The 20,252-nt window shown below is 46.8% G+C and overlaps 1 protein-coding gene across 1 annotated transcript; it reads right to left on the bottom strand.

The window, feature by feature from the left end:
- Window positions 1–16,446: 16,446 nt before the first annotated feature.
- Window positions 16,447–19,763, bottom strand: CHAC1 (ChaC glutathione specific gamma-glutamylcyclotransferase 1). The gene is made up of 3 exons (XM_081001257.1): window positions 19,304–19,763; window positions 18,702–18,737; window positions 16,447–17,573 (listed from the first exon to the last, which is right to left on the bottom strand). The coding sequence occupies exons 1-3, from the start codon at window positions 19,571–19,573 to the stop codon at window positions 17,172–17,174; spliced, it is 708 nt and encodes a 235-aa protein (XP_080857383.1). The 5' UTR covers window positions 19,574–19,763; the 3' UTR covers window positions 16,447–17,171.
- Between the last annotated feature and the right edge of the window lie 489 nt (window positions 19,764–20,252).

The raw sequence follows: 20,252 nt of genomic DNA, 5'->3' as shown, positions 1-20,252 counted from the left end.
ATTTATTGTGTTCCCTGTCAATAGCAAATCACTTTCTAGTGGGGTTGAAGCTGGCAGGTGGTTTTCCCCTTTGCAGGGGTGGAGAAGGTGCCACCACCACAACCAGAAAGTTTTGGGACAGCTCTTGGGGAGTTTTCTGTTGACATGACTGGCATCTGTATTAAAGTCCTAGCAGTTCTGTGGAATAAGCAGATGACTCAGCCTGTTGGCATCATTGCTCTTGAACACCTTCTCCCACCTTCTCTTTGGCTTCCTGCTTTAGTGAGAAGCTTCAGACAATCAAGCAGCAGAGTAGATGACTCAGCTCAGGCCCATATTAGAGTCTACTCTGTGGTCGTGGCAATAGCAAAGAAAACATAGGCAACTCTTGCCCTGACTTGTTTGCTAAATGTTTTGTTGACATCTGTTCCAACTTGGTACAGCCTGATGGACTGGGTATTGGGTGAGGGTATGTCTTACCAGCTGCCCACTCAAACTTTGTACCCCCGGGGTTGAGCAGCTGAGCGCAATAAGTAACTGATGCCTTGCTGCAAGAGGAAGTGGTCCTGGCAGTCTTCAAAGCTGAAGTGGTCACCTGCCCACTCCTTAAAATGCCTGCCTCAAACTTAGATGATTATAACAAATATTAGCCAGTTTCAAATCTCACCTTCTTGGGCAAAATACTGGAATGAATTTTGGCCATACAGCTCCAGAGACTGTTGGATGAAACTAGCCACCTAAACTCATTTAAATCCAGATTCGGTCTTGGGTTTGTTACCCTGATGGATGAACTGAGAAGTGAGAGCAACAAAAGGAGTGCAACCTTGCTGGTTCTCCTGGATTTCTGAGCAGCTTCATAGAATCATAGAACTGTAGAGCTGGAAGGGCCCAGAGAGTCATCCAGTCCAACTCCCTGCAATGCAGGAATATGCAGCTATCCCATATCTGGATCAAATCTGCAACCTTGGAATTGCCGCCACCACACTCTTAACCAACTGAGCTATCCAGTTTTCAGTGGTCAATGTATCCTTCTGTATCATGATGGAGACAAGGAGCACCATTTTGTGGTGGTTCTGCTCCTACCTAGTGAGTTTATTCCAGAGGGCGGTGCTGAAGTCTGAATTTAGTATCAAGACATTTGTGCTATAGTGTTCACAGGGCTTAATTTTTCTCCCTGACACTCAATATCAACATGAAACTACTGGATGAAGTTTTCTGGAGCTTTAGAGTGAGATGTCTTCAGTATATTGATGACACTCAATTCTCTTTGCCTCATGTGTGAGACAGTGGGGGTGTTGAACTTGTGCCTATAATCAATAACGAGTTGGATAATAACCTAAATAATAATCCAGATAAGATTGTTAGTTGGCGTTACCTAGTAGTTCAGTGATTTTGGAAGGTGATACCTCCTTTTTAGATATAATTTGTTTATTGTCCCCCCCCCCTTAATTTTATACATTTTAACGTAACCATTTCAAACATTAAAGTACAAGGTTCTTTTGAACCTTTGGACCTCTTTCCCTCTCTCCATGGGTTCCATGTTTAAGATTAGATTTTTGCTGCATCTTTACCATTATCCATCTGTTAAATAACCATAATTACCACAAAGAATTCCACACTACAAGTGTCATTGCATCCCTGCCAAAGATTTTAACTGTTCACAGTGGTCTTTTAAATAAATTACAAATTTACTCCAGTCTTTAGAATCTTCCTGGTTTCAGATCTTCCCCGTCAATTTTGCCATCTCTGCATACTCCATCAGTTTCCTCTGCCATTCTTCTTTTGTTGGTAATTCTCCTTCCTTCCATGTCTGGGCTAGTAGCATTCTCACTGCCACCGTTGCGTACATAGGGAGCTGATATCTCTGTATGGGGTTGTAATTCCCCTTAAGGGAAAAGCTTTATACTAGTTTAGGCAAGTTTACAAGCTATGACCACATGCAGGCATGACTTTGTTACAATTGTCTATAGTTTCATAACATCCATGTTAGACTACTGTAATACATTATACGTAGAGCTTCCCTTGAAGATGGTTTGGAAATGTCAATTTATTCAGAATGCAACAGCCAAACGGTTGGCTGGAATCTCTTTTGATGACCCTAAACTTGTTCCAAAAGATTTTCACTGGTTTCCAGGGTACTTCTGAGCTCAGTCCAAGGTGATAAGTCTTAACCTTTCAAGCCCCAAATAGCTTGAATAGGATATTTAAAGGACTATCTTCTCTCAGATTAACCTGCCACATTTTTGCGTGCCCCTGCTGGGTATTGCTAGATGGACAGTGTAATGGTTCTAGGGGTTGCTTGTGCGTAAGCCGGTGCAAACACCTGGCTGGATTGCCTGAGTGAACCTTTTCTGTCCGGACAGCCACTCACCCGTGGCTGTCTCAATCGCTGGCAGAATCCGTGAGTGGGCGTTTCTTAAACTTCTTCCAGCAAAGAAGCTCTTTGACGCCTAGTCTCCTCCTACTCTCTCTGCGCGAAAGCCTTCTGCGCAAGGAGGGCGTAGGCAGCGGAGGACCTCTACTCTCCCCGCTGGTCCCCGGCAAGGAGTCATGGGACTGCCTCGCCGCTTCCCCCATCTGCCCCCCTTCTCCACTGGTGCTACGCTGATTCTCTTCCCCAGAAGATGGGCTGCCTCTCCCACTCCCGGGATGCTCTCCGGAATTCCCCTGGATTTTGCTTTCTCCCTCTGGCACTGATGGCAGTTCCCTGACAGACAGTGACCGAGGAGATGGCCTCTTCAGTGCACCTGCCAGGTTTAAAACACCTAAATTTATGGTTCGGATTGTTGCTTGTGATAGAAGAGGCTCTGTGTCTAAAAGAAGATGCAGAAAAGGCATGAAGGAGGATGACTGTAGCCAGGAAGTAAATAAAATAGTTGGGAAGCCAGTGGCTACATCATAAGCACACACTGTGAAATAAATCTTTGCATCCATTCGCTGGGCACGAAAAGGATGCTATTAAACAAGCAGGGCTTTGGCCTCCGTCACCCCAGTCAGCAAAGTCTCTGCCTCAGTGACCTGAAAGAATCCTTGGGAAGCTCCCTGTAAACACCCGGCCTCAGCTTTGCTGACCTTTAGCACAATATTGGCTGCGATTCCCAAGATACTTCCAGTGCCAGTTGGTTAGTGTTGAAGAACCAAAAAGTGTAAACACAAAAGGTCTGGGAAGGCCGGCAAGCAATTAATATCTGGGACCGAGGAGAGGCAACATAAACACACCTAAACATGATTTAAAGCCGAAGTTTTAAAAGTGAGAGGGGGAAAACAGTCCTCTTGGAAAGTGTGAAACTTCATTCCCAAGCTGCCCTGCCCAAGCTACCCTTCTGTAAAATCACTTAGGTATCCCTGACACTAGTTAGAAAAGAAAGGGCGTTAGCACTGGGCATATAGGCATTTTGCAATACAGTGGTGCCTTGGGTTACAGATGCTTCAGGTTACAGACTCCGCTAACCCAGAATAGTACCTCAGGTTAAGAACTTTACCTCAGGATGAGAACAGAAATCGAGCGGCGGCAGTGGGAGGCCCCATTAGCTAAAGTGGTACCTCAGGTTAAGAGCAGACCTCCAGAACGAATTAAGTTCTTAACCCGAGGTACCACTGTAGTTGTAAGACAGGGAGGGGAACTTGTACATCTGAAGGCCCACAACTCCTATCAATGCCAGGCAGTATGGCTAATGTTCAGGGATGGTGAGGAATTTTTTTATTAGCCTCCTAAGAGGCCCAATAGCCTGTGTTTGTTTTGGCCACAGAGGAAAGGGCTTCTCTTTAACTTAAGGCAGTGTGGAAAAACAGTTTGACCAATCTTTTTTTTTTAAAAAAAAAATAGTAACTTTCATGTGTTTGTTTATAAGACTGTTGCATTTAGCCATTAAAATGCAATGGATGAGGGCCAATAAACTGGATTAGAACCCTTGGAAGGTGATGGTTCCTATACCTGGAAGCCAGTTGCCTATTCTGGGTGGGGTTGCACTTCCTCTGAAGGAACAGGTGCACAGCTTGAGGGTATTCCTGGATACATCTTTGTCTTTGGAGGCCCAGCTAATGAAATGTGACCTCGGTAACTAGAAGCGCCTTTTACTAGCATCGTCTGGTATGCCAGCTATGTCCATATCTGGCTCGTGATAACTTGGCCACTGTAGTCTCTGCATTGGTAACCTGAACACTGGATTTTTGTATGCGAGGCTGCCCCTGGGTCTGATCCAGAAGCTCCAGTTGGTGCAGAATGAAACCAGAGAGCTGGCAGCATGTGACATCTCTGCTAAAACATATGCCCTGGCTGCCCGTATCGTGTCAGGCCAGGTTCAAGGCTCTTGTGTTGATATACAAAGCCCTGACCAACTGGGGTCCAGACCTGAGTCCTTATAAGCCAGCCCACTGAGATCGTCCCTTCTGCCATGTTACAGAGGTCCAGCTGGCCTTAGCCAGAAATCAGGCATTTAGTGGCACCAGTCCTATGCTGTAGACCAGGCTTCCTCAACCTCGGCCCTCCAGATGTTTTGAGACTACAGTTTCCATCATCCCTGACCATCATGGGATGGGATCATGGGAACTGTAGGCCAAAAACATCTGGAGGGCCGAGGTTGAGGAAGCCTGCTGTAGACAGTGGCATTGTGTTGTCTGTCAGCGCTTAGAGTGCATGCACATGCATGTGCCAGGTGGAGGCAGGGCAAAAAGGGTGAACAGAACCCACATGCATGGGGCATGGAGGATTCACAGAGCCCATGCACCAGCCCTGCCCTCTCCACCGGAGCCAAGTGGGGCCGCACTGTGCCATTGGCCCACCCATGCAGGGAGGAGCCTATCTGGTTGACGTGGCCCTTGCTGGGGGAATCCCCCCCCCCCGACGCTGACTGGGCGTCCATTCCGCAAGAGGGCCAGGAACATGGTTACAGAGCCAGGCTGGGCTCCATGACCCAGATATCCCCAGCAGCAGGCAAGGTGGGGTGGGGATCCCTGCATGGGAGCACCTGATTCATGCTCCCTAAAAATCTTACGCCCAGGGCTATGTCCCCCCTGAGCCCCCTCCACACTACCCCTCTGGCTGTAGAACACTCTTCCAGCAGAGTTTGGGCAGCCATCCTTTCTTTTGACTTTTGGGCATTTATTGAGGACTCCGCCCCCCCCCCCCCCGAGGCCTATGCAGTTGTTTAAATATCCCTTGAGTAGCCATTCGTTTTAATGAATGCTTTGCATTGCTTTTAAATGATTTTATGTTGCTGTACACTGCACTAATGTTTTGCAAGGGGACGGTATATAAATACTTTCATAAAGAAAACAAATACTAATGACAAAGCTCCTATTTATTTTTATCCACAACAGGATCTGGACTGCACCCTTAAGGCTCCTCGGTTTGTGTGTTTTAGTTTGACTGCAACACCAGGCGATGATGATCCTCTTATCATGTATAGGGGCTGCCATAGATTTCTCCCACTGATAGTACTTTCGTATAATCCAGGGACACAATTCTTTTCAATAAAATGAAGTTCATATGTTCAGCAGCTCGCCATCAAGAATTGACAAATTTCAGCTATGAGAATCCAAGTGTTCCATATATGCAAACAGACCCTACTCTTTTTGCTGTTGATGATTCCAGTGCAGGTCGATGCATGGTGAAAATACTTGGCTTCACAGACATACTGGTATTTAACTGTGAGCCTGATGATGTTGTGAGAGTAAAGGTATTATGATCACATGGTTGCTTTTACAGATGAAATGAGCCCTAACTTACTTGAGCACTGCAAAGAAGGCTCATTATAAAAGGCTTAAGGCTTGAAGTCACCACCTCTCAGTCCAAATAAACATGCTTATTAATCTAAGAAACCCTGGAGCAAAGAGCTCTTTGGGCTAAAAGCTACCTTTGCAGAGTATTCCTCTTGTAACAGGGCATTGTCCGCAGATTGAAGTGGTCAAGCAGGCATCTATGGGGTAAAGAGATTTCACAAGTAAACTGCTTCACCCCTTAGTATTGAAGCAAAAAATCTAGCTGCCCTGCTAAGTGCTGATATATTTCCATGGGAGACTTTGTTTCCTGCTCCTCCACCCCCCCCAAAAAAAAAACCTTTAGCCCTCCTTAGCAAATATCCTTTAGACATTTTTGAGCAGGAGATTCTAAAAAAATCAGCTGTGTGTGTTTTCTGACACAATCCATTTGCTGACCAGCAGTCTTTAGTTCCACTGTGCTCATGAAAAGCGTTGGTTCTCTTTAGACAAGAAAAGATGAATAAATTGAAGAAAACGGGAAGAAGTGCCATGTCTCTGTGTCCTCAGAAGAAAGTCACAGACTCTTAGTTAACAACATCTCTGTGTTGTGGAGTTCTCCTGACCTTTATTCTAGTTCTCCAGAGTTCAAGGTACTGGCAGTACTTTTTAGGAACTGCAGAATATAAACACAGCAACCATTCCCTTGGCAGAGTGGACAAGAAGCAAGTGGAAGAGATGTAAAGGGAGCTGAAGAAAACACAAAACCAGTATGGGACTGGGGTGACAGTTTGTCAGATTTCCTGAGTGTCTTACACTGAATAGCCCTGATTTCTCACAAAATTCTGCTGAAAAGAGACATAGCATTGCCTAGATGCAGCAGGTGGAAAATACTTGGCTGTACATCTGCTTGCAGTGGAGTTGTCCTCAAATCCCTTTAAACCAGTTTTCACCAGCATTGCCCTCTCTGGATGTTTTGGGCTACAATTCCTATCAGCCCCCAGCTAGCATAGTAGTAGTAGTAGTAGTAGTAGTAGTAGTAGTAGTAATCATACCCTGCCCATCTGGCTGGGTTTCCCCAGCCACTCTGGCCAGCTTCCAGCACATATAAATGCATACTAAAACGTCAGACATTAAAAACTGATGCTGTATGAACTGTGCAAGTTATGCTCAGTGTGCTTCTGAGGACATGTCACAGGGCCAACCCAGCAATTAGGCCAAGTGAGTTGGTTGCTTCAGATGCAGCTGATTCTTCAGTGTCAGGAAAGGCAGATAATTGTTAGTAGTTTATTCTTGTGTTTTTATTACAAGAGACAGGCACTTTGAGGGTTTTCTGTCTCGAGTGCCATAATAACTTGGCCAGCCTTGGGCTCTATGCACCTAGACTTGGGGAGGGCTGCCATTTGCTATTCCACTGCGGCTAGCAAAATGCCCTGAGCTATGGGTGTGTCTCTCTCTCTGCTGCACACCTGGCCTCTGCAAGGCCTGTGACCTCAGTTGACCGATCCACCCATTTGTATAGTATTTGCAGAGAATTACAACCTGCAGCCCACATCGGCGAGGAGGACAGGAAGTTCCAGTCTAAGGCTTTTGAACATGGCTGTCGCTGATTTTCATGCTGTTCCTTGCCACTTAACCAATAAGAAAAGCATGCAGCAGGGGTAGCCAGGGTGCTGTGCTCCAGCCCCCATCAGAGGTGGTGACCATACTGTGCCATGACCACCCACCTTACACCTCAGGCGTGGGGCAGGTAAGGGCAGGGTTTCAAAGGAACAATTGGGAATTTAAGGTGAGTTGTGTTACTGATCATTCATTTGCTGGAGCAAAGTGTACTCCTTTCAGCTGATGAGTGGTGGGATCATGCCTTGCTCCAGTGGGGGAAGCATTTGCTGTTTAATGAAACCTGCTTCTTGGCCCCAGCACTTCTCCTTGAACCTCTGAGAATCAGTGTTAGAAAGCTTTTTGCAAGCAGCCTTGCACTGCTCTGGTTTTCAGAGGTTTAAAGAGCAACACAAAGCTGCTTGCAAAAAGGCGTTTGGAAAACTGGGACTTCAAAGCACAGCACCACCTGTTGCCATAGTGATGTCAGGTTCTTGATAGCTGGGCAGCTCCGCCCCCTGTCAAATTTCGCCCCAAAGGGGTGGGGAGATAAAGATCTGGCCCAACACACTCAGGCCTGGTGACACTCAAGAAATCTGCTCCTTTCATTGCTTCCATTTCACCCTATCAGCTCCACTTGCCATATCTTGCTATTTTTTCTGCCTTTGCATGGCTCAAACTCATATCTGTGGCAGCATGCCCCTCTTCTTATTTAGCAGTATTTTGAGTCCCCCCCTCCGTATATCTCTGTTTCTATCACAGCAATAAAATGCAATATGGATATTTGCATAGTAAAAATGCAACAATCATAAATTAAATAACCAACAATTTGAAGTCCTTCCAGCTGCCCCTCTCTACCCCTTGGTAGACATGGCCCTTTTCCTGTAGTGGAAACTAGGTCAAAAAGAGCTATTGGGCTTGTGGGGTGCATAACACAGCGTTAATATGGGAGAGGCAATGGAGCAAATGGTTTTGTCAGCATGACTCTACAGGTTGAGGTGGGCTGCCATGGCAACCGACTGAACTATTCTCACTCCTCTCCCACATCCCTTAAACACTTGGGGGTAACTGAACCAAAACCAGTATCTGTCTTCCAACTGGCAAGATTAGAAGTTCATTTGAGTGAAATGCCAACTATAAATCCAGCTGCAAAACAACACACTGCCAGTGCTAGCCAGCATAGTTGAGTGAGAGGCTGGGAGGAGATTGAAGAAGAACCTGTTGTGTAGTCAGTAGCATTAACTGTTTGGCAGATCCAGATCTGCTCCTCTTCCAGGAATATAGCATGGGGCAAGTCCTCTGTAATTCTGATGATAAGTGTGCAAAAAACATACGTGAACTATCCAGGTAAGATACAGAGAACTATTACAGAAGAGCAACAGTGACTGAAGCTTGATATTTTAAAATGGAGGACTAGAGCTCATCAAGGGACGCGAGTGGCGTTGTGGGTTAAACCACAGAGCCTAGGACTTGCCGATCAGAAGATTGGCGGTTCAAATCCCCGTGACGGGGTGAGCTCCCATTGCTCGGTCCCTGCTCCTGCCAACCTAGCAGTTCGAAAGCACATCATGTGCAAGTAGATAAATAGGTACCGCTCCAGCGGGAAGGTAAACGGCGTTTCCGTGTGCTGCTCTGGTTTGCCAGAAGTGGCTTAGTCATGCTGGCCACATGACCCGGAAGCTGTCTGTGGACAAACGCCGGCTCCCTCGGCCTATAGAGCGAGATGAGCGTGCAACCCCAGAGTCAGTCACAACTGGACCTAATGGTCAGGGGTCCCTTTACTCCTTTACCTTTACTAGAGCTCATCAGTTCCTTCTTTCAAGTACAGTACCTATTTCATAGGTGCAGAGAGCTGATTAAAACTCAGAGCAGAGTGCCTTTCCATTTGTATGTTTTGTGTTTGTACTGTCCTGGTATGTGGGAAAATCTAGACAGATTTTTCCTTTTTCAAATGGGAGACTTCTGGCAGAAACAGCTTCTTCTGCTCGCTTCCACTGCACGTCAATTGTTGAAAAAAACTATGTCTGCTGAAACTGGAATAATTGGAGTTGGAAAGAATCCTGTTACAGCAGGAGTCCTAGGCTTTAAACATTCCCAATAAATAAGTCTCCTTTTATTTCCATCACTTCCCTGGGCTATTTATATCCTCACCCAACTGGATGGTTCAAAAGTATTTCCTGTTATCCCAGCTACATCAACCTTACTACAATATAGGTCTTACTGTTTCAGAGCCTTGGTGGCTCTAGTAAATACTTACTATCTTGTTTCTTTGTGGCAGCCTTGTGTAATTAGGAAGAAAATGGTCTTTATCTCTCCTTGGACTTCTTCTCTGCTCTTGACACTTGGATCTCAAGCATTTACACCATCCTCCTCCATATCAACGGTTAGCGTCGGCCATACATTTCACCCTCTCCTCAGGTGAACAACTAAAAAAGCGAGTGAACCCTTCTCATGGGCAGGACATTTGAGGCTGACTGACAGTTGTCTGGGGAGAATGCATATGGCTGCAACCTCTCGTTCTGCATTTCAGTGGGCATAAAGCTACAGGTGTCTTCTTAGTTGCAACTCAACAATCTTACCAACTTGTAATTGAGTCTGTGACCCATCATAACTGTTAGGATCTCTCCAGATCCTAACAGTTTTGTTTCTGTTTTTTTGCAGGTGGGTTCTGCAACATGTATGCGGGTGGCGCTGTGGTCTAAACCACAGAGCCTAGGGCTTGCCAATCAGAAGGTCGGCGATTTGAATCCCTGTGATGGGGTGAGCTCCCGTTGCTCAGTCCTTCCTCCTGCCCACCTAGCAGTTCGAAAGCACATCAAAGTGCAAGTAGAGAAATAGGTACCGCTCCAGCGGGAAGGTAAATGGCGTTTCCGTACGCTGTTCTGGTTCTCCAGAAGCAGCTTAGTCATGCTGGCCACATGACCCGGAAAATTGTCTGCGGACAAACGCCAGCTCCCTCGGCCAGTAAAGCGGGATGAGTGCCGCAACCCCAGAGTCATCCATGACTGGACTTAATGGTCAGGGTCTGCAACATGTTATTGAGACAATAATAATAATGCAGTAGCAGTGGATTTATACTGGACTGTCTGCACATCACTTTATTGCTTTGGTGATGCTTCCTAAACAGTACCTTATTGTTGCTGTCTGGAGGAACACTCTTGCTGGAGCATTGTGGTATGAAAAGTTACAGGATTTCAGCAGTAAGCTATGGGGCAGTATGTCTCCCTGAAACCTTTGCACACACATACACAGTATTGAGCAGAAATCATGAGCATAAATAACAGTGAAGGCACAACAAAAAGGGCCTCTGGAGGGTCCCTTAGTTACCACCTCCTCAGTAGTATAAGAGACTGCAGTAATTTATTGATATACCCTCCCTTTTGCAAAGGGAGTCTTTAATAGCAAAACATACAAACACAAAAACACAAATTCAAAAACAAAGGCATAAATATGATCTCATAGTGGTGACTGAGCAGATATTTCCAATACTTTATTTGTGCCAGAATGAAAGCTAAGGAAACTTGTAGTGTGTTGAAACACTGAAACGCATCTAGTTTTGTGTCCCCATCTCTCCCCCACCCTCAGTTTTACACACTTAAAAATGGTCATGAATCCAAAGGGCAGTCTACAGTCACCTAAATTGCTCCCTTGCAGCAGAGGAAAAGATTAAATGACAGAGATTGGCTCAAGCTTGTCCTGGACTTTATGCATATATCTCAGTACAAGGCAAGACAATGCATTGCCTGCTTCAGACTACAGGTGGGCAAAACCATTTTTTGAAAGTTTCCCCTGATATGAAACTCGTAAATCAGGAAAGAATCTGAAGCCCAGACTACACCCTGCTGTGCTAATTTTCTACTTCCTGGAAGGGTTTTTGTGTTTGTTTTAATGTCAGGGCACTGAAAAATTAGTTCCACTACTTGCATGGCCGTTGTTCCACTTTGGAAACCAACCACCTCTGCATATATGTGCTGTTGCAAAATAACAGGAGGAACTATTTGTATATTAAATACCTGTAACAATGTCCTAACCACAGTTCATGGTTATGTTTTATAATAGTATTTGTTTTTAAATGCATATTTTGTGCTCTATGCTGACATTTGCAATATATTGAAAATCAGCTAAAAATAATTTTTAAAAACCCAGTCGAAACAATCTTTCAGTGCATCTCCTGCCTGTGCTAAGAGAAAAATATGTTCTTCACATCGCTATAGAAGGCAGAGAGAGCAACAGAAGTCACTGTAGGACAATCTCCATAGAAAATGGGGGCCAGGGGGGTTGAGGTATGCTGAATCATTTAATTTTGTTGTAGACTTAGGATAAACATAAAGGTAAAGGTAAAGGTATCCCTGACCATTAGGTCCAGTCGCGGATGACTCTGGGGTTGCGGCGCTCATCTCGCTTTATTGGCCAAGGGAGCCGGCGTACAGCTTCCGGGTCATGTGGCCAGCATGACTAAGCCGCTTCTGGTGAACCAGAGCAGTGCACGGAAACGCCGTTTACCTTCCTGCCTATTTATCTACTTGCACTTTGATGTGCTTTTGAACTGCTAGGTTGGCAGGAGCAGGGACCGAGCAACGGGAGCTCACCCCATCGCGGGGATTCGAACTGCCGACCTTCTGATCGGCAAGTCCTAGGCTCTGTGGTTTAACCCACAGCACCACCCATGTCCCACAGGATAAACATAGATACTGATAAATTCTAGGATTGTGATTATTTGGGGGGTGGGATGGGAGAAATATAAGGTGCAAAGGAATTATTGGGTAGCCTGGCCAAGCTAGGGCTATTAAGGGAATATTAGAGAGCCATTGAGGGTCCATTGAGGGTCGTTAACAAGACAATGTGCATGCTGTAAGATCTGGACACCCTCCATGCAGACTTAGGGTGTAAATAGGAGAATAAACCCTATTTCTTAAAGCACCACAGTCTTTGCCATGTGTTCTATTCTCCAAAGGGACTCAGCCCCTGTGTGTGCCCCTGTGATCCTATTATTATTTGACTGTTTGTTTGTTTGTTTGTTTGTTTGTTTATATACTGCCCTATATCCAGAGGTCTCAGGGCAGTTCACAGAACAAAATCAGAATATAAAACCATGAAATATATAATCAAAATAAAGACAACAACCCATCCCCCCCAAAATCCCCACATTTTAAAAGGGCATAGGATCAACCAAAGGCCTGGTTAAAAAGGAACATTTTTGCCTGGTGCCTAAAGGTCTATAATGAAGGCATCAGGCAAACTTCCCTGGGGAGAGCATTCCACAGACGGGGAGCCACTGCAGAGAAGGCCCGTTCTCGTGTTGCCACCCTCCGGACCTCCCCATGTGCTCTTGCCCCTGCTTGGCAGAGAGAGGGGCAGGTACCGGGCTTTTGAAACAACATGAATGGATCCTACTTTGGAAGGCAGACACACTCCATTGTTATTTCTCAAATTCCTCTACAAGTTTGTTTGTCTCCAGCTCTGACACAGCTAAAGAACTGGAAAAATCTGTTCACAGATTGCTGCATTGGCTAATTAGTTTGTCAGTATTTTCCAAGTCCTGGAGAAGACTTAGACAGTTAATTCCAGAATGTACTCCTATTTATTTTATTTTATTTTATTTTATTTTATTATTTTATTTTATTTATATACTGCCCGTCATCAAAAGATCTACACACCTTGTGACTATATTTTGCCTTGTAATTCCTGTGCTTTTCCTCGCTCTCATCCTGTTCTATGGTGAAAAGTAAGCAAGGTAATATTGGCTGCTTAAGGCCCAAATGTTACCAAGAGGCATATTTAATTACCTCTTGATGAGAAGCAATTAGTATGTCAGGAGAGAGAGAGAGAGAGAGAAGCCATTCCATTATACAGTCCTGAAGTTTATTTCATTATCTGTTTTGGCAGGCATTTGCAACCCTGGAATGATCTTGGTAATTATTCTGTTACGGGCTGATTTTTAGAGAATTGTTTATGTGCACTTTTAAGAAAGAGAGCGGTTAATGTGAGTGCTGGTATATATGCAATGCGCAGGCAAAGCTGCCTTGAGGACCCACTTTTGAGTTAAACCTAGAAAGATCAAATAAGCAGTTGCATTTCGGCTTCTGTGTCTCCTGCTTCTGTCTCTTGTGGGAGAACAGATTTCTTCGTGCATTGAATGCAGGACAAGGCAGCCTCCCCGGTTCTTTCATAACTATTTCTTGGAAGTGGAAAGGCAGGCAGCTCCCTTGTTTCCTCCCTTGAGCCTTTATTGGCATCCTTGCAGGGAGAGAATTGTGTTTCTGCACTTCAGATGCAGCTCTTGCCCTGGGAGGCATTTTTCTACCATTCCAACAACAGCTTGATAAGAGAACCCTCCAGAACTTAATCTGGTTCACAAGACTCTGCCCAGAGTATCTGTGTAATGTGGTTATTCCACAGCCGTTCTGCTGCTTTAAAAAAAACCACGTTGTTAAGAGGAGATGCAGATTTGTGCACTCAAGATTAGGAATGCACAGCCTCCGATGCCCACCAAGCCCCTCTTCCAAAGGTCTTTTTCTCTGTGGCATCACATCACTTTGGAGATGCTGTGCAAATGCTGCAGGGCCAGTGTAAACACCCAGGTCCTCCTGATCTGGATTCTGGAGCAGGGAGCAAGGGCCGTCCTTGCTGCCACTCTGAACATGAACTTTGGAAACACTCTGAAAGCAGCAAGCCATTCTGCACCTCCAGAGATGCTCAGAGGCTCATTGTGACAACAGAGGAGACTTCATGTCCTTCTCCGAGCACCTGAGCTGGGCAGCAACAGCTCAGAAAACAAAGTCACCACCAGAAAACAAAAATGTGCTTGTTTGCCAATGGTGAGCGTGTTTTGGGTGACCTCTGTCACTACCGTGGAGCTCCATAACTGCTCTGGGGTTGTTTTTTTAGGAGGTGCTTGAGCAAAATGCCCACAGTGGGAGCCTTTTTTGAGGGGCTTCCCTCTTCACGGCTGCCCATTCACTTGCCTTCTCCCTCTGGGACCCATCCAGACAGCTGCCCAGAGGGAAAGGTGAAGCCAAATGGAAGATGCTGTGCCACCATCTTCTCTTCTCAGTGACAGCATGTTTAGAGAGGGCAAGTGGATGGGTGACAGCAACAAAGTAGAACATCCAGCAGCAGAGGTGGAATGTTCTGAGGCTTGGCCATGGGCCCCTGCAGAGGGTCATGAGCCTAATAGTGATGGCTCCTCTGTTTCCATGCTATACAGCAGGGACAGACTCCACATTTAGAAGTGTTTTGATTAGGGGTGGGGAAACTATAGATGTTGATAGGCTACAGTTCCCCTTAGGCTGGGGCTGATGGGAAATGAGGATACACCATCTAGAGGGCCACATCTTTCCCCTCTCTGGCTTAAAATTATGTTTGTGTATCTAGTGTCCCTGCCCCACAATTCAATGTCAGTATGAGGTGCATGGGTTTTCAGCACCAGCAATGTGATGGGCAGTAGGTGCTTATGCCACTTTTGCAGCCACAGTCCAAACTCTAAAAAATATTTTCATAGGCATTCTTGCAGTGTGATAGTGGGGGACAAAACTGCAGTTCAGGGCCAAACACAGCACTTTTGTTTCCCAGGATATTCAAATTTCTCCACTGAAATATGCAGAGAGAAATAGTCTCATGGCAGAAGGCTTCCAGCTTCATCTACTGAACATTAATTGTGGCCAAACAAAATTGGGCATTAGCCAGTATGAGCTGCTGCCTCTCAGATAAAAAGGCCTTCTGGTTCCAAGCAAGTTTAATCCCTGCCAAGGCACCAGAAGCAGGAACTGAACGCTTCTAGAATGCAGGAGGAGATTCAGTCTAGCACCTGCTTTCATTCAAGAAAATCGCTAAGGTGTGGGGCTTCAGCAGTTACCACTACTGTCTGAACTGGGTAGGAGAGGAAGGTTGCTCAGTAGCATTGCGCTTTTATGGTGCCTCCGCTGCTCTCAAGCGCAGAAAAGAAGTTTCCAAATGACAAGTCACTTCTGCCTTATGGGAGAGACATTCAGCTGCCAGTGGTGGGTGTGCAAGATGATAAACCCTCTGCCTCTGGTGTTGCATTATGTCGACATGGAGAGGTCGCAGAGGCACCATGCACATCCTGTCCATTGCAAGTTTTAGAAATGGAATTTGAAAGGGACAAGGATGCCATCTTAATGCAAGACCCTCGTGGGCCACATCAACCCATACAACATGCATTATGTAGTGCTTATGACAGATGTGCTGCAGAAAAAACTGCTGACCGAGCAAATCATTTCAGATGACCCAGGTCTTGGTGAAGGAACAACAGCTTTGCAGATGGGTAGTTACCCAGGTCTCACCATATACCTTTTGCAAGAAATCCCATGGCAAAGACCAATAAATCCATGGTAAGACCAATAAAGTTTCCCTTCTCTAATTGATGTTAACTATAATGTCAGTTTGGTTTATGTCTGGGCACAAGAGGCACACACAGTTCCTCCTTATGTATACAAACAGCAGCGAGAAGTCAAGTATTGGGCTCCTCTCCTCTTGGAACACAATGTCCAAAGCTGTGTTAACAAAAGAGCAAGAGCAGCAGTGTCTCTCACAGAATGTCACTGAAACAGGGAACTACAGCCAGCCTAGCTTACCTTACCTTGTCCAATCATCAGGGCTGGGGAGCCAGTGGTCCTCACCTGTTGCCGGACTCCAGCTTCCCTCATCCCTGATCGTTAGGGCTGATGAGAGTTGGGAGTCCAACAGCATCTGAATGGCTCACAGATCCCCACCAGTGCTCAAGTCTACTCAGCACAGGCCTTTTATGTTCATGCCTAATGAATCCAGAGACATTAATGTATTGTGCTTTTACAAAGCTTAGATATTGGGGGAGAGGGGGGAAGAGCTGTTTGATGAATCAATGTAGTGAAAATTGGATATAAATGACAGTTTTTGGTGCTTACACCTTGCAGTCACATAAGCAGAAAGGAGACAGATGTAGTATTTACAGGAGGAAGACAGTAATATTGTACACCAGGTGGCACATAGCTGAACTATTTTCAGAATGATGCCTCAATGGAGCTGGCTTGTGGCTGCCAACTAAGATTGGAAACTCTTGTATCTAGAATGGTTCTGAAACCAGAAGGCATGATCCCATCACACAAACTTGCGGCATTCCCTGCCCTGCAGGGCATTTACTAGGAGACGAGCAAACAACTTGGACACTTTCCCTTCAAGAAATATATATATATTCATTACAATAAATACATCTTCAAGTTATATATATAAAAAGTAGTGCATTAACTGTTCACTTAAGACAAGTCGAAAGCAAATTTGGCCCCATCTGAGCCTACAGAAGGTGACACAAGTTCATATTGCACTCAACCCTGGGCGTACTAGTGAAGGTCAAGCTGGAGAAAGAGGCCGACTCCTTTGACCTAGAAGACACTCTGTGCCACACACTTGTGGCTCTTCTGCCAGTTTGTGAGGTAGAGCAAAGCTCACAGCATTTCAACACTGCTGCCAAGTCCCTGCTTAGGGTGATTTGGGGCGGGGGCGCTTCAGAAACACTTTTAAGAAAAGCACATTGTAGCTTCTGGCCCTTCGCTTTGACGATGAAAAAAGAACACTGTTTGGCTTCCTCAAACCCCATTTGCAAATCTACTCAAAAGCAAGCCTCAGCAAATGCAATAGGACTTGCTCCCAGATTAGCATGCATAGGATTGGAGCCTTCCAGAGCATTTTTCAGGCAGCTTCTCATCCTGCAACAATGGAGGCTCTCTCCAGTTTCCACTGCCAGTCCAGTGACAAGAAGTATCCCTCCCCTCTTAAAACTGCTTCACCCATTGGCTTTATTAATCTGACTTTTAGTTGTATTAAAAAGTGTGTCTGTTGTGTTTGCTCCTGTTCTTGGTCAAAAAGGTATACTTCAGCCCCTCTGGAGGGCAGAGTCACGTTCATTCTTCCACTGAAGACTCCTCAGGTTGGTATATGTAGGGCAGGATGGAGATCAGAGCCTCCTCAATTGAGAACAAGTGCTCATCTTCTACCTGAGGGCAAAAGTAGCGCATGAAGTCTGCCAACCGCAGCAGGTACTCTATATTGTGGCCAGAACGACCGCTGGAAACTATTATTTGAGCTGCAATGTCCTCTTCAGATGCTGGACCAAGGTAGGAGGGATTCTGCGGGGTTGCAATGTAAACCAGGGCTAGGATAGGCTCAGTCTCTTTATCCTGGGGGTGGAACTTCACCAGCTTGGTGTCGTAGCCTCCAAGCACGGCTTCCCGCATATTTAAATATTTGAGCGAAGCAGCAATTTGATCACCACGGAGTTCATAGGCAACGCCCCATGTGCAACCCTGCAATGAATAAAAAATTGACAAGGATTACTTGCTGTGACAGAGGCAGAAACAGAATCATATGCATTATTATATCCTGGAAGCTGATGAAACTCCTGTTTTTTACGTAAACCTGTTAACTAGGTCATACAAGGCTCCTAAAAGCACTGGTCAGGGATGGATAAATGCCTCTTCAAAAGAAAGCACCATTATCCTTGTTGTGACAACTCCTTTTGTGACATGAAAGGAGAGCACAGATAGATTTTCTGATCACCTTGTCCATCGCTTTTACATTTTTATTCTGAAAACTCATGCAGAAGCAAGCTCATTGTTCTCAGAAAGGCTACAGATTGCTCCAAAATGCATCTGATCAGCTGTGTTTTGCTCCTCTATTATGTCTCAGACTTAAACTTTCAGTGGGTCTATGACTGTATAATAAACGATAGAGACTTAAATTTCCACACAAAGACATTTTTGACAATTTTTTGCTCATGTCTTGGTAACACAAAGAAATACTAAGACTTGCTCACAGAGCAGTCTCCACACTCCTTACCAACTGAAGCAATTTTGCATTTGCTCTTCCTGCTATGCATAACATACAGCTTGCTGCCAAGTCCAATCTCATTTTAAAGGACTTTGAGGCAGGCTAGAGAAGTCAGAGACCACTAAATTATAAAAACACTGGCTATTCCTTCCACTCCAGCCTACCCACTGAGTGATTAATCCAATCGGCTCTTACAGAGGCTCCAGGAAGGACATGGAACCATTGACTCAACCACATACCAAATATTTTTCAGCAACTATTTATCTTGGAGGATGTCTCAAATATTATCTCAGCTTTCTCTCATCACCTGAAGATAAGCCCTTATTCATGGTCCCTTACTATATACACAGCATCCCACTATCCCAACTGCCTAATGTTTCTTGAGGCATTTTGGGCATCCTCCTAAAGCCATAGAAAAAAACAAATGCCACCTGTCTAGCTGCAGCACTATGACGAACCTCCCCTTCCCCCTCTGTGCAGGAACTAAAGGGGAGGTGGTGAACTCTTAGAACTGTTCTGGATTATGCCCAGAAGAACCCAGATTAAGCCTTGCTTTACAGGTGTGTTGAATGAACTGGATAAAGATGTAGGCATAAATAACTTACCTCATAATCCTCTTGGAGGGTGACCACTCTACCAGGCTAAACAGGAGAGGAAAGGGAGGGAGAGGAAAGTCAGAGTTAACATACAGTATCAGATATCCACCCGGAAAGCGCAAGCGAAGCACCGCCACACCCACGGATGCTCCACAAGGAGACCCGCACAGCGCCAGCACTGCAGGCCAACCACACAGGAGGCACAAGCTGCTCTCCAGCCAGCACACGGGCAATGCCAAGCCAAGGGCAAAAGGGGTCGTGCGGATCTGCAGCCCCTCTTCAAACCAGCTCCCTCAGCAGCAAATGCTGCTTATAAGCTACCCATCCGTTCCAAACCTGGACCACCACCCGGGTCGCCACCCACAGGCATTCTTCCCGAGAGAGACCCAGGACAGAGAGGCGCCCATCCATCACTCCCACCCCCGCCTCGAGGGAGACCCAGGATAGAGGCGCCCACCCACCACCCCCATCCCAAGAGAGACCCAGGGCAGAGAGGCGCCCATCCATCACTCCCACCCCCGCCTCGAAGGAGACCCAGGACAGACCCATCCATCACCCCCGCCCCGATCTCTCTCTCCCCCCCCCCTCACCAAAGGGGCGCCCCCTCTCACCATCTTCTCGCTGCCTCGGTGGAAGGTGTCTCCTTGCCAGAAGCGGCGGGTGTAGCCGCGGATGAAGCCCACTTTGCGCGACGTGAACTCGAAATCGGGTCTCCACACCAGCGAGCCGTAGCCGAAGACCCACAACGGGGATTTGGGCGGCCCGCCTTCCGCGGCGGCCAGGTCTCCCTCCTGCTGCGGCCGCCCAAGGGGGCGCTCCCCTCCGCTGGAAGGAGGAGGAGGAGGATGCTGCGGGAGCAGCGGCAGCGGATCCCGCTTCATGGCCCCGCGCGAGGAACCCGGGAAGCAGCCTGCGCCTTGGAAGCGGCAGCGCTGGACCTGCGCTCCGGGGAAGGAGGCTGCCCGGGACAGAAGGTGGCAAATGCTTGGCACGCTGGCTGGCTGGCTGGCTGGCGGCGAGGAGGCAACAGCAAAGCGGACGTTTCCACGATTAACTGTGCGCGTCCTGCAGCGCCAGCCTCTTTAAATACCAGCTCACCGGGCAAGCCCCACCCAGCTGTCATGGAATTCTGGCGGCTCGCGCCGTCCGCTCTCCAATCAGCGCCTCTGGCGTCACGGTAGCCGCGCGTTGTCCCGCCTCTCTGCAACCTGGATTGCTCAGAGGGAGCTGTCGGTCACGGGCGGAGCGCGCGCGCCGATTGGGTTCCCCCCGCCGCCCGCTGCATCAAGCCGGGATGATGCAACTCGGCTGGAAGCTTTCGAGCAAAGGAGGCAGGTGATTGCATCAGGCGGTCCTTTCGGCCGGGCTGCGGGCGCAGCCAGGCGCGGGGCGGAGGATCGGGGTCAGTGGGGAGAAACCTGCTTTAGCGGGTGGCCTTAACGGGGTGCAAGTCTGTGCATCGGCTGCCGAGGGCATTTAGAGACAGTCGTTTGCCCCCAGTTTATGCGCTGCACGTGATATAGAATACAGTAAATGCTGATCTCCGCCTAGCAGTGCTGA

This window comes from Podarcis pityusensis, assembly GCF_964106645.2.
Source record: "Podarcis pityusensis genome assembly, chromosome: 1".
Classification (NCBI taxonomy): Eukaryota; Metazoa; Chordata; class Lepidosauria; order Squamata; family Lacertidae; genus Podarcis; species Podarcis pityusensis.
This window is presented reverse-complemented; position numbering and strand designations above follow the sequence as displayed.

Excerpts from the sequence above, each read along its gene's own strand:
- CHAC1 (XM_081001257.1), bottom strand. The coding sequence starts at position 19,573 with ATGAAGCGGGATCCGCTGCCGCTGCTCCCGCAGCATCCTCCTCCTCCT. Across the intron at positions 18,738-19,303 it reads ACCGAGGCAGCGAGAAGATG|CCTGGTAGAGTGGTCACCCT; the intron begins GTGAGAGGGGGC and ends TCTCCTGTTTAG. Across the intron at positions 17,574-18,701 it reads CCCTCCAAGAGGATTATGAG|GGTTGCACATGGGGCGTTGC; the intron begins GTAAGTTATTTA and ends TATTCATTGCAG.